This window comes from Neophocaena asiaeorientalis, unplaced genomic scaffold (genome assembly GCF_003031525.2).
Source record: "Neophocaena asiaeorientalis asiaeorientalis breed wild unplaced genomic scaffold, Neophocaena_asiaeorientalis_V1.1 scaffold461, whole genome shotgun sequence".
Taxonomy (NCBI): domain Eukaryota; kingdom Metazoa; phylum Chordata; class Mammalia; order Artiodactyla; family Phocoenidae; genus Neophocaena; species Neophocaena asiaeorientalis.
Window position 1 is genome coordinate 632648 of NW_020173230.1, and position 14787 is coordinate 647434.

At 44.1% G+C, this 14787-nt stretch overlaps 1 protein-coding gene across 3 annotated transcripts in view; it reads left to right on the top strand.

Annotated features, from left to right (window-relative positions):
• Positions 1-14787, top strand: part of RSPH10B (radial spoke head 10 homolog B) — a 41072-nt gene that overhangs the window by 25583 nt on the left and 702 nt on the right. For all 3 annotated transcript variants that reach the window (XM_024745443.1, XM_024745444.1, XM_024745445.1), the window contains 5 exons: positions 6196-6303; positions 7272-7415; positions 8811-8936; positions 10287-10386; positions 13477-13675. In XM_024745443.1, coding sequence (XP_024601211.1) covers positions 6196-6303; positions 7272-7415; positions 8811-8936; positions 10287-10386; positions 13477-13675 — 677 coding nt within the window. The remainder of the gene's footprint in view (positions 1-6195; positions 6304-7271; positions 7416-8810; positions 8937-10286; positions 10387-13476; positions 13676-14787) is intronic.

Sequence of the window (14787 nt, forward strand, 5' to 3'; positions counted from 1 at the left end):
GTCACTTAAAAAAAACTACTGTTCATCAAAAAAGTGATTTAAGAAAATTATTAGTTTGAAAAATAGAATATCTAATTTATTACAATATTCTCATATTCTTGGTAGTTTTTCTTTCATGATATTTTAAATTTATACTTGTGGGTAGATAAAGGATAAAACTAAAAGGATTGACTACTAATAGGGGATAGAGTGATTTAAGAAAATTTAAGTGTCACATGTATACAAAAAACTGGTTTTACAAATTTAAATGTCATATATACGAAAAACTAGTATTGATAGGAAATAATTTTTTGAAGTATGTGGTTTTTTGGGATGGAATATTATACAGCTGTTTATTCACTTTCCCTCTTCTCTGTGGTCCCTTATTATTGATGAAATGAGGCCATTTGTCCCTGTAGACTGGTCAGACTTCAGTTTTGATTGGCTGCATCCTCAGAGTTGATGACAGCTGTTCCTTTTCCCCTTTATTTCCATCAAAGTGGTCACTAGAATTAGAAGCTTGATTAGATTCAGGTTTTGTTTTTTTTTTAAATCTTTTAAATTATTATTATTACTTTTGGCTGTGTTGTGTCTTCACTGCTGCATGGCTTTCTCTAGTTGTGGCGAGCGGGGGCTACTCTTCGTGGTGGTGCACGGGCTTCTCATCGTGGTGGCTTCTCTTGTGGAGCACAGGCTCTAGGCACGTGGGCTCAGTAGTTGTGGCGCACGGGCTTAGTTGCTCCGCGGCATGTGGGATCTTCCCGGACCAGGGCTCAAACCTGTGTCCCCTGCATTGGCAGGTAGATTCTTAACCACTGCACCACCAGGGAAGTCCCTCAGGTTTTGTTTGTTTCCTGACGAAGCTGCAGGTGCTTCTGGCTAATTCCTGTTGTGTCACGTCAGGGATGCTCCCTTTTAGTGATGCTGAGATCAACCAGCGGGTCATATGGTGTCAGCAGAATCCTTCCATTTCAACGTTCCCCATAAACCTTTCACTAGTGGTTCGAGTAGCCCTGACAGTCATTGCTGACATCTGTTATTTCCTTAAGGGTCCCACAATAGTAATCTTCTATCATTCCATCTGCATTTCTTAGCTGTGAATCCGATATAAAGAAGAACTTTACTTCATCAGCTCTTTGATGACTCTGAAATACACAGGAAAGGAAGGATAAGTGCTCAATTTTTCCCTTTACTAATTTTCAGAATGAGTTGATATCCTGGCAGTTCTTCAACAGTGACTAATGAGCTTTTGAAAACATCATTATAACTCCTGGGCTTACACATATTTGATGTGTTTCAATCCACTGCAGTCTTCCCCCCATCCCCCATGGTCAAATTGTCCCATATTTGGCCAGTAAGAATCTCTCCAACTTGCTACCTGCTACCTTGACTCCATGGATTAATGCTGTTCATCAGTTGTGTAAACATTTCCACCATCACTTGTTTAATCATTGCTTCAGAACCGTTTTTTCACTCTGGGACTCTAGCTAAAAGAGTTTATAATACTCTATCCTCTGTATCTCTTTTCTCTCTTTTCTCTTTGTGTAGCTTCTTTCAGCACAGTCATTCTGAGATTCATCCACGTTGTTGCGTGTATAAATAGTTCGTTCTTTGTTCCTGCTGAATAGCATTCCATTTGACGGATACGGTGGTGACTTGTCTATGCATCCATCTATCAATGGACATTTGGGTTGTTTATAGTTTGTGGCTGTAGAATAAATATAGTATGAACCACTGTGGACAGGTTTTGGTTTCTATGGGATAAATGCCCCAGGCGGTAATTATTGAGTTATATGGTGAGTATTTGTCTCAAAGACTGCCAAACTATTTTTCAGAGTGGCTGGATCATCTTATAGTCCCACCAGCAGTATTTGCCAGTATCTGTCTTTCAGTTGGTGTATTTAGAACGTGTATGTTTAATATAATTGGTTTGTTAGGTGTAAGTTTGCCATGTAATTTTTGATTTTTGTTTGTTCTGTTTTCTTTTTCCTGCCTTCCTGTAGGTTAAACATTTTTTAGAATTTCATTTAGATCGATCTAATAGTGTTGTTTTGAGTATCTATCTATAAATATATTTAGACCTATCACAGTCTAATGGTGTCATCATTTGACCAATTCGAGTGAAGTACAGAAACCCTTACTTCCCTTTACATCTTTTTACCCCCTACCATTTATAATTGATATTTCCTCTGCCTACCTTTAGAACCACATCAGATATTATAATTTTTGCTTTAACTGCCAAATATAATTTATAAAACTCAAGAGGAAAAGGAAAGTATATTGTACCGACCCATATTTTTGCTTACAATATTTGTTCTTCCTTCCTGAAGTTCCTGGATTCCTTATCCTTTCCTTTCTCTTTAGAGAATTTTCTCCAGCCATCCTTTTCAGGTAGGTCTGCTAGCAACCAGTTCTTAGTTTGCCTTCATCTGAGAATGTCTGAATTCCCCTTCAGTCCTGAAGGATGTTTCCTCTGGCAAGAGGATTCTGAGTTGAAAGTCCTCTTTCAGCACTTGGAAAATGCTGTGCCACTTCCTTCTGGCTCCTGTGCTTTCTGATGAGAAATCTGCCATCATGTGAACTTTTTCCATGATAGGAAGGTGTCGTTTCACTATCACTTTCAAGACTTTTGTCTTTGTCTTTAGTTTTCAGAAGTTTGACTTGTGTCTTGATGTGAATTTCTTTGGGTTTATCTTATGTGGGATTCAACTCAAATTCTTAGATCTGTAGGTTTGTGTTTCTATCAAGTTTAAGAAGTTTTCAGCCCTTATTTATTCATGTACTTTTTCAACCCACCTTTCTTTCTCCTTTCCTTCTGTGACTCTGATAACATGAATGTTAGATCTTTTATTATAGGCCCATGGGTCCCTGAGTCTGTTTTTTTTTTCCAGTCTATTTTCTCTCTGTTGTTCAGGTTGGATAATTTCTATTATTCCATTTTCAGGTTCACTGATTCTTTCTCCTATCCCTTTCTTTATGCTTTTGAGCCCATCTGTTGAGCTTTTAATTTAATTATTATAGTTTTTGGTTCTAAAACTTCCATTTAGTGCTTCATTTCTTCCATTCATTTGCTGAGACTTTCTTTTTTCCCCCATTTGTTTCAAGCCTGTTTGTAATGGCTCATTTAAGCATTTTATTTAAAATCTTTGTCACTTAACTCTGTGTCCTCTGTCATCTTGGTGTTGGCATATGTTGATTCTTTGTTCCTTCAGTTTGATATCTTCCTGGCTATTGGCACCATGAGTCAGTGATTTCCCACTGAAACCTGAACATTTGAGTATGTTATGTTATGAGACTCTGATTTAAAACCTTCTGTTTTTGCTGGTTTCTGATGAAGTCCAATTATCTATTTTTTTCTTTTCTCACTTGTGCCTTTGGTGTTAAGTCTACGAATCCACTGTCACACACCACTGTAAAGCAATTATACTCCAATAAAGATGTAAAAAAAAAAAAAGAATCCATTGTCAATCCAAGATCATGAAGACTAACCTCTATGTTGTCTTCTGAGTTTTCTCTCTCACTTTTAGGTCATTTTGAATTAGTTTTTCTACAGTATATGGTCTGAGGTAGGGGGTCCCACAGTTCTTGTGTGTGTGGATCCCCAGCTGTCCCAGCACCATTTGTTGAGTAGACTGTTTTTCCCTCTATTGACTGGTCTTGGCATTCTAGTCAAAAACCAGTTGGCCATAGATGTGTGGCTTACTTCTGGATTCTCAGTTGTATCTCATTTATCTGTATGTTTATCCTCTTACCAGTTGGCCATAGATGTGTGGCTTTACTTCTGGGTTCTCAGTTGTATCTCATTTATCTGTATGTTTATCCTCTTACCAGTTGGCCATAGATGTGTGGCTTTACTTCTGGGTTCTCAGTTGTATCTCATTTATCTGTATGTTTATCCTCTTACCAGTTGGCCATAGATGTGTGGCTTTACTTCTGGGTTCTCAGTTGTATCTCATTTATCTGTATGTTTATCCTCCTACCAGTGCCACACTGTCTTGATTACTGTTGCTTCTCAGTCATTTTGATATAATTTCTTTTCCTCGTGAAATATTTTACAATCTACTTTTATCCTTGTTCCGAAATTTCACAGTGATGCAGCTTTGGTATTTGTCTTTTTTTTTTTTTTTTTTTTTTGCAGTACGCAGGCCTCTCACTGTTGTGGCCTCTCCCGTTGCGGAGCACAGGCTCCGGATGCGCAGGCTCAGCGGCCATGGCTCACGGGCCCAGCCGCTCCGCGGCACGTGGGATCTTCCGGGACCGGGGCACGAACCCGCGTCCCCTGCATCGGCAGGCGGACTCTCAACCACTGCGCCACCAGGGAAGACCCTGGTGTTTGTCTTTTTACGTTTATTTCGTGAGCTTTATTTAACACTGGAAGCCTGTGCCCCTCAGTCCTGCAAAATGCTCTGGAATTACTTGTTCAGATTTCCTGCCTTCCATTTTCTCCATCCTTTTTGAGGAACATGGGTGTCAAACCTCCTGGACCAATTTAATTTTATTTTAGTCTTTTCTCTCTGACCATCCATATCTTTGTTATTTTTTGTTCTCCTTTAGGAGAGATTTCCTGCATTATCTTTCCCCTTCTACTTGAGTTTCTGCTATTAAGTTTCTAATCCTTTGACCCTTTTTTAAGCATTTTGCTTGTTTTTAAAACATGGATGCAATCTCTCTTATTCCACTGAAGAAATGAATTGGGGGTGGGGGAGCTAAATGGAATTTTTTTTTTCTCGGCTTTTTACATTGCCTCTGTTCCTTCCAAGTCCAGATCTCCCTCCCCCACCTCTGTTGGTTTTGTTCTCTGGCTTTTATATTAAGGCTTTCCCCATAGCATGTGTGGTGAAACTTGGCTGTCCACTCATAGATAGGACTGTGACACTCTAAGGCTGACTGGGGGCTTCCCTGGTGGCACAGTGGTTAAGAATCTACCTGCCAATGCAGGGGACACGGGTTCGAACCCTGGTCCGGGAAGATCCCACATGCCGCGGAGCAAACTAAGCTCGTGAGCCACAACTACTGAGCCCGTGTGCCACAACTACTGAGCCCATGTGCCACAACTACTGAAGCCCGCGTGCCTAGAGCCTGTGCTCCGCAACAAGAGAAGCCACCACAATGAGAGGCCCACGCACCGCAACAAGGAGTAGCCCCTGCTCGCTGCAGCCAGAGAAAAGCCCAAGCATAGCAACAAAGACCCAACGCAGCCAAAAATAAAAAAATAAATAAAATAAAATAAATAAAGGCTGCTTGGAGGTTCATGTGGATGAGCGGCACTTGTCAAAGATTAGGTTTCACTGTGGAGTAACCAAGCCAGGAAACTGCCCCACCTCTCCCCTTTCTCCTCCCCAGCCCACAGTTTTGTCTTTTGTCTTTTTGGCTGTGGCGCGTGGCATGTGGGATCTTAGTTCCCTGACCAGGGAGCGAACCCAAACCCCTTGTATTGGAAGTGTGGAGCCTTAACCACTGGACTGCCAGGGAAGACCCTCCACCAGCCTGTGGTTGACAGAGCTTTTCTCTTGGATGTTCGATTTTCCAGGGGAGGATTTCTCCTAACTCCTGCCTGGGGGATATGAACCTGGTTTTCATAGTTCTTAGAACAGAGTGGAGGGAAGGGTCAGTGTGAAGGGAGGGCCCTACCAACGTGCACTTTCCCCTAATTCTTGTTTTCAGCAGGACTGTGACTTTAGGGGAGCCAAATGCACTGTGGTTCAGTATCTCCAGCGAGTCAACCTCCTGTTTTCAGTCTAGATGTGGAAAGGGTCTTCACCTAGACTTTCTGGGAGTCTTCCTGTGTTCAGCCTTACCTATAGCACGGCTTTCAGAGCTGACTCCTTCCTGAGTTCCAACTGGACTCGACTTGCCTCTTGCCTCCCTGAGCTCTCAGCTCCTTGTTCTGCTAAGCCCATTAGTCCAGCGCTTTCCCACCAGTAGAGCTGTGTTGATATCTCACATCTGGGTCATCCACTCTCCCATTCTCTGTCCTATGTTTATAAAATAAAAAAGATTTATAAAATCTTTACTGTTGTCTTAGAGGGATTAGGGAAGGAGTAGAGAGGTAAATACCAATGTTAATCCAGAATGCTTTTCAAAATTACCAGTTTTTAAGATACTTATTTCTAGACCATCTCCTTAAAGTGCTGTATTGGTATAAACTAACTTTAAAAATATATAGCTGTTTGTAATTATCAGCCATTATGATTTGATTGGTTGTTTCTTTTACAGAGATTTAAAATGATAAATAAAGAATTAACAGCGAGCAAATTTGTGGAGGTCATAGCAGAAGATAATCCTTTCATGCATGATGGAATTGACAGCAACTTTAAACTTGAGGTTTGTAAACAGGTGTCACGAACGGTACAGATCCAACTCAGGCTGTTTGCTCTACCTGGGACACCAAGATTGGATTGGCACCAAAGGTGCCAGCACGGCCACCTCTCTGGGTCCACGTCTGACACTGTGTCACACCTGCCGCTTAGCTGTTCCCTGAATACGCCCATCACACCCCTACCTCAGGACATTTGTACTTGCTAACCTCCGCCCCTGCCAACTGTTTTTGGCTTATATAACACATACCTTGCCTGAAGGCTGACAGTCAGAAATCAAGGTGTTGCTGGAATTGGATCCTTCTGAGGGCTGTGGGGAAGGATCTGCTCCAGGCCTCTCTCCTTGGCTTGTAGAGGTTGTCTGCTCCCCATGTCTCTTCACATTGTCTCCTATGTTTCTGTCTGTGGGTCCAAATTTCCCTCTTCTTGTAAGGACAGCCGCCACATTGAACTAGGGCCCACCCTAACGGCCTCACTTTAGCTCGATTATCTGTAAATCTGAGCATACTGGGGGACAGGACTCCAACTCCTTTTTGGGAGGCACAGTTCAAACCGTAACAGTCTTCCCTTTGCAACGCCCCTCCCCATTCATATCCTCCTTATGTACAAACTATGTTCACCCTATCCCAGCATCTCCAGAGGGCTTAGCCATTCAGCACCAACTCTTAACAGGTGCCACTTCTCTAGTTGTCCAAGAAAAAAAGAAATACTTCTGAAAGTGACTGTCCTCAATTAGCTAATATAAAATAAAATGTTTCCGGCAAATAGAAAAATGACTTACAAGCTAAGGAGAGAATGTACATCCTCACAGATCTTTTAAATGCTGTAGTTTTTATTGCAAACTGCTGTGCGCCCATGACGCCTGAGTGTTGAACAAGGTGGTACTTTCTGGAGAACAAACACCCCGAAGAACTGCTGGTCCACCTCGAGGTGTGTCAGGATGAATAAGACCCCTGATATTTTCTTCTATTTCAGCTGGTTTTCCTGGAATTCTTTGAAGCTCTGTTAAGCTTCGCACTCATCTCTGTTACTAACCAATCGACTAAATTCTATTTAAATTTTCCAAATGATGACTCGTCTGGAAACAAAGCTGGAATCACTTATACAAAGATAAATCAGGTAACAAATAATATCTTAGAATTTACAGAGTAAGGAATGGGTTTTATTCTGGAATGGTTAAACCATCATCAAGACTATCTTGGGCTTTTGTAACCCTTCAGGAAATAACTTATTTAAGACTTCTTTTCACATTCTGAAAGGAGCGTATTGTTTTTTTTCTACATTAGGGAAAATGTATTTTCTGGTCATGACCTATGATAGTGGAGATACGTAATGAGTGTCAGAGGGCCTACCAACACCCTCAGGGGTGTGGGGCTCCCCTGGCTGGACCACCAGGCCTACGGCATCTGAGGTGGTTTTTATGAAACGTTTCATCCCATGATCTAGCGTTTACAAGAGTGGATCGCTCGTCACAGAGCACAGATGCCAAGGAACAGCTCCCGAGCGTGTGCAGGATGCTGGGCGCGTCCCAGAGGACAGGACCTGCTCATGGGGCTGGACACTGGGCTTCACGCCAAAGCCTTGGGGGAGCAGGGACAGCGTGGGCCGTTGACCGAAAGATCTAGCCAACTGGGTCAGATGGAGCGGGGGTTTCAGGGTAGTGGGCTGGAAGGGTTTCTGATCGTTGAGTCCTTCATTCGGAGCCACAAGGGAGAGTGTTGGGGGCCAGCGGAAACCCCAGCTGGGAAACTCGCCAGAGCTGCTCACTCAGAGAGACCTCTCACTGTTGGTCATCTAAGGAGCACCTGACCACGAGTCCCAGGATGTGCCTTGGACCCTCGTGCAGGTTCAACTTCAGTAGTGCCCAGTCCACCCGATCAGCAGATACGCCCCCTCCAGGTCATCCGAGAGCCTGGCCACAGGCTGGGGCTGGGTCATGTCCACCTTAAACTCATGCATGCCTGCGTGGATGGCAGCACATGGACTCCAGTAACCACACACGGACACGCTGGCCTCGGGGACAGCCTCAGAAACCATCCGATCAAGTTCACGTCTGGTTTCCAATCTGGCACCGCACATCCATCAAGATAAACAAGTCCTATTATAACGATACAACGGGGAATGAGCCAGCAGTGAAATAACTCATAACACATGCCAACAGCATGGGTGCATTAATTATGCTGGGTGAAAGAAGCCAGACAGAAAAGGATGCATACCGCTGTGATTCCAATGACGTAAAATTCTAGAAATGCCAAGTGATCTGTAGTGACAGAAAACAGGTAAGTAGTTGCCCGAGGATGAGGGAAGAGGGCTTCCTGGGGCACAGGAAACCTGGGGTGATGGATACGTCCACTCTCTGAGGTGACGGTTTCACAGGTGTAGACACATCGAAACTCACCGTCATAGTGCGCGTTATGTGCAGGTCATTGTAAATCAATTATACCACGTTAAAATCACGTACACGTGTGTCTCCACGGAAACCAGAAATCCTCTTATGTGTTTGTCGTTGATCAGAACACCCAGAACAGGAGTCCAAGTGCTCTAAGAAGCCAGGCATCTGAGGTGCAGGACAGCAGCACTAAGTCGTCTTCAAGCAAGTTAGGAGTCTTGCTTGACATGAGCAAGATAAGGCAATCAGAGGTTTGTATTCACAGCTACCCATGAAAACAGTGCCGCGGCCATGGTATCTACTGCTGCACCTGCTATGTGGTGAGGGCTCTTCCGGTGCCAGGGTTCTGGCGGGAACAGAAAGCCCGTCCTCTCGTGGGCATCACATTCCGGGGGAGAGAGGGACGTGGTGACTCGTGAAGAACAGGAAGAGTGAACACCCTCGGGGTGCTTACCAGGTGCTACGCACTTCCCAGGGGTCCGCTTATTTAATGCCCAGACGACCTGTAGGTGCTTCATCGGCTCCAAGGGGGAACTGAGGCACAGAGAGGTCGAGTAACCTGCCCACTGTCACAGAACTGGTAAGCAGTGGAGCTGGGGGTTTGCACGCAGGCAGTTTGACTCCAGGATTTACACCCGTTACCGCAGTGCTATACTTCTTTACATTTGGGAGGGATCAGTGATGCGGTGGAAAGCGAGGCAGGCGGTGGAGGCTGAGAGACAGGGTTGGGTGGGAAGGGAAGGTCTTCGGATGAAGCCACACTTGAGCGCAGCTGCGGGGAGACTGTCCTGTGCGGGGGCCTTGAGGCGGGAGCACCTCTGGGGTGTTGGAAGGGGTGTAGCAGCAGGTGTAGCCACGTCGGCGTGGCCCAGAAGATGCACTGAGTGAGGCAGTGCCCGGCCGGGAGGGGGCCCTGGGCAAGGGGGGTCAGTAGGCTTACGATGGCTTTGCTGTTGACAAACCTGTAAGGAAGCTCTTGGAATTATCCGCATGTATTTTGAAGGCTGTGGAGTTTGAGAGGGAAAGAGAAGGCAAAGATGATTCTAAGGTTTTTTTTGGCCTGAACGACTGGAAGAACAGAGCTGCCATTTATCATGAAGGGGAGGACTGGGGTTTGAGGGGGAGATGAGTTTTGGGGGTGAAATTAAAGGGTTGGGTTTGGGCATGTCAGACTTAAGGTGCCTGATGAGACATCCACGTGGTGACAGCAAGTGGCAGCTGGAGACAAAGTCTGGAGTTCAAGGGTGAGATCTACTGGAGATAAAAATGTAGGCGTAAACAGCATGTATATAGTAATTAAAGCCACTAAGAGATGGATTAATACTTTCCCAACAGGCCCAGGGAGTATTTTCTAGTCTTTGGTTTCCTGGGGGAAGCCTTCCAGCAGATACAATAGCTCTGTTATTTATTTCCTTAACAGGACGAATATACAGGTTAAAAAGTCAAATTTTAGGCAGATTAGAAATAGTCAAATTAGCATAAGGATAATGGCCTCATTAATACTTTTCTAATTATTTATAATGTAGAAAACTAGTTTTAGTCCATAATGATGCAGAAGTTATATTTTGCTTTATGATTTTTCTTTTTTTTTTTTTTTAAAGAAAAAGCCCAAGATCAAGAAGTCTCCAAGTGATGGAGAAACTTCCAAAATGAACTTTAAATCTCCAGGAAAGGAGCGAACCTTTCTTTTATCTCAAAATGGTGAGTATTTTAATAATAGAACTTTGGTATTAGCAAACTGTTGCTTATAAATGATTTAACATTTATAAAAATGTACAACCATCTTTTAAAATATAATTAGGCTGGGACAGCTGCTCCCAACTCTGCCCCCTGGCTTGACAGAGTTCCCTTTCAAGGCATTGCTCTAACCCTTTTCTTTCCCCAGTTTTACTGAGATATAATTGACATACAGTGCTGTGTAAATTTAAGGTGTACAACATAATGACTTGACTTACATGTATTGTGACATGATGGCTACAATACGTTTAGTTAACATCTATCATCTCATAAACACACACAAAAACAGTTCTTGTGATGAGAACACTTAGGGTTTATTCTCTTAACAACTTCCACATACATCACTCAGCAGTGTTAGCTACAGTCATCGTGTTGTACGTTACATCCCTGGTACTTATGTACCTTATAACTGGAAGCTTGTACCTTTGACCACCTTCCTCCAGTGTCCCCTATCTCCCTCCTCTGGTAACCACATATCTGATCTCTTTTTATATGTTTGTATTTTTAAAAAATAGATTCTACTTATAAGTGAGATCATACAGTATTTGTATGTCTCTGTCTGACTTACCTCACTTAGCGTAATGCCCTCAAGGTCCATCCATGGTGTTGTAAATGGCAGGCTCTCCTCCTTTTCATGGCTGAGTGCTACTCCACTGTGTACACATACCTCTTCTTTACCCATTCATCTGCTGAGGGGCACCTAGGCCGTCTCCTGTCTTGGCTGTTGTAAATGGTGCCACTGTGAGAGTGATGGTGCAGCTGTCTCTTCGACATATTGTCTTCATTTCCTTTGGATGTATTCCCAGAAGTGGAATTGCTGGATCATAGGGTAGTTCTTTTTTTATTTTTTGAGGAAACCCATACTGTTTTCCATACTGGTTGTACCAATTTACAATCCCACCAAAACCGTACAAAGGTCCTGTTTTCCCACATCCTTGACAGCATCTCTTCTTTTTGAAGCAAGCCATTCTAGCAGGTGTGAGTTGGTGTGTTTTTTTTTTTTGGCTTTGTCTCGTGGCTTGTGGGATTTTAGTTCCCTAACCAGGGATTGAACCTGGGCCCTCAGCACTGAGAGCGCAAAGTCCTAACCTCTGGACCTCCAGGGAATTCCCTCTCATTGTTTTTTTGTTTTTTTTTTTTCTAACATCTTTATTGGAGTATAATTGCTTTGCAGTGGTGTGTTAGTTTCTGCTTTCTAACAAAGCTATACATACATCCCCGTATCTCCTCCCTCTTGCATCTCCCTCCCACCCTCCCTATCCCACCCCTCTAGATGGTCACAAAGCACTGAGCTGATCTCCCTGTGCTATGCGGCTGCTTCCCACCAGCTATCTGTTTCATATTTGGTAGTGTATATAAGTCCATCTCACTGTGGTTTTGATTTGCATTTCCCTGATGATCAGTGATGCTGAGCACCTTTTCACGTACCTTGCTTTCCCAAGGTCAGTGCTAAAGCTGGAATTTGTGGTCCTTCCGTTGCCCACAGATTTGGGCCAGCTTTCTGTGTGTGCTCACTAGTCACCTGCCAGAGCTCACCCTCACCACCACAGGTAGCTGGCCACGGGGGGTTGGTGTGTGTGGGTGAGGTGCCTGGAGCCCGGGGGGTGCCTGTGGGCCACCTGGTGCCACTGACTTACTTTCTCCATGGATTTGCCTTTTCTGGACATTTCCTAGAAATGGAGTCATTCTTTTGCGTCTGCTTCTTTCACTTGTAATTATTTTGGGATTCGTTCATGTTGTAGCACATATTAGTGTTTTGTTCCTTTGTGTTGCTGAGCAGTATTCCACTGTGTGGATACACCACATTTTATCTACTCATCAGTTGATGGACGGTTGGGTGGTTTCCATTTTTGGCTATCAGGAGTAATGCTGCTATGAACACTGATGTGCAAGTCTTTATGGGTATGTTTTCATTTCTCTTAGTCCTTGTAAAACCTGGCACTGGCGGGACTTCCCTGGTGGTCCAGCGCGTAAGACTCCGTGCTCCCAGTGCAGGGGCCCCGGGTTGGATTCCTGGTCAGGGAACTAGATCCCACATGCGTGCCGCAACTAAGAGTCCGTGTGCTGCAACGAAGACCCAGAGCAGCCAAAATAAATAAACATTAAAAAAAAAAAATCTGGCACCAGCATCAAGGTTCTCTGCATTAGTCTTCCACTCTTGGGCCCGTCACAGTAGCTCCTGGGATGGAGGGTAGATTGGTCACAGAATGCTATGTTTACAGAGTACCTGTGCCCATACTCCTCTCCCATCACTGCCATCAAACAGCAGATCAGCCCAAGCTGTAGACACAGTCAAAAGACAATTGCTCTCTTGAAAGTTCCCCAGTCTTATTGATATTACAGAACTATCCAAAGCATTGTCTTCCTGGAATCAACTATATGAAACACATTCCAAAGTGTGTATCTGCTGGCCTTAGTAGATGTGAAGCAACTCCTTACCAAGTCAATAATTTTACCTACCTTCTTATTCAATTCAGAGTTAAAATCCTTCTTAAAAATTTCTTGGAGTTCCCTAGAGGTCCAGTGGTTAGGACTCTTGTGCTTTCACTGCTGAGGGCGCGGATTTGATCCCTGGTGGGGGAACTAAGATCCTGCAAGCTGTGTGGCACGGCCAAACAAAACAAATAAAACAAAATGAAATTTTCTTAGTGAAAACTGCCTTTAAAGACAGTGTATGCAAAAGCCAAGAGTTTGTTTTTTCTTTCTCTGAAACATGGGAATCTTGTAAATTTTCTAAGATTTTAATTTTAGAAAACCAAAATATTTAAGCTATTTAGGAAAAAAATAACAGGTACCAGGAGACTTGACTTGAAGGAAGTGTTGACAATCATGGCTGTGGTCAGCTGATGCCAGCCTTGTTCCAGGTGATTCTGTAGCATTTTGCAGTTACCTTAATCCTCACAAGCCCACGAGGAGCACAGTGTCACCCACCTTATGGGGGGATGAGGACACTCAGCCCAGCACAGGAAGTGACAGAACTGGGGAACTGGAACACAGACCCCAGAGTTATTGCAAGACTGTATTAATGCTCATTTTAATCAAACTTTCTTCCAGAGGAAAAAGAAAAATCCAAGGATGAACAAAAGGAAAAATTCAATACATGGATCAGTAACATGTACATCTTTTTTGTGAACACTCTCTTCCAAGCACATAAACACGAAGAAACCCTCAAGGAGAAAGTAAAGGAAAACAGGCTACATAATGAAGCGATGGCCCTTCAGAGGAAGGTGGAGAATGAGGAGCTGGAGGCGAGGTAACTCAGTGAACCTCTCGGCTCCCTCCTGCCCGCCCGCCCGGCTCTTGGGCATCTTTCTTTCCTGTCCTCTGTAGCCACCAGAAGCTTCAGTACCAAATACTTTCATTGAAAGTCTACCACCTCTGGGCTTCCCTGGTGGTGCAGTGGTTAAGAACCCACCTGCCAATGCAGGGGCCACGGGTTCAAGCCCTGGTCCGGGAAGATCCCACATGCCACGGAGCAACTAAGCCCGTGTGCCACAACTACTGAAGCCTGCACGCCTAGAGCCCATGCTCCGCAACAAGAGAAGCCACTGCAATGAGAGGCCGGCACACCACAATGAAGAGTAGCCCCTGCTTGCTGCAACTAGAGAAAGCCCGCATGCAGCAACGAATACCCAATGCAGCCAAAAAAAAAAATGAATAAAATAATCTAAAAATATATATTAAAAAAAAGTCTCCGCCTTCCGAAGGGCGGCACGTCCTCATGTGCAGCTGGGAACCCGTAGCCACCAGTTCTGTCCTGGTTGTCTAAGGCATCCCTAGGCATCCACGAGGAGGCAGCGTGACGTAGATCCAGACTTCCCAGGTTCACATCCCAGCCCCATCACTTATATCACCTGGGTGACCTTGGTGAGGTCTGTCCCTGTGTGCCTGTTTCTGCATCTTTAAGGTGGAGGTGATACCTTGTAGGACTGTTGTGAGGAGTGAGTGAGCTAGTGTTTGTGAAGCATCGAGAACAATGCTTGGTGCGTGGTGAGCACCTAGCAAAGGCCGCACACTTACCTTTCTAGAACCACTGTCCAGGCTTAGTTCCATGCAGACAGGTCAGTCCCAAGTGCAAATGTCTGATCTCTGTAAAGGGCATCTCAAGCCCATTGGTCTGTGGAAGAGAGCATTAGACTTAAGGAAAACGGCTACAACAGTATTTTATTTTTTTACAACAGTATTTTAAAAGGCTACTTACTAGCTAAGTTGCTTCAGAGACAAGTGTGTCACAAGTCACCTTAGATGTGTGAAAACTTTGTCTTAAACTATCTAGCTATTGCACCACTTTTTATTTCAGGCAGTGACGACAGTTTAGTTCTGTTCACAGAAACTGTTGAGATCCAGGTATGGACTACTTTACAC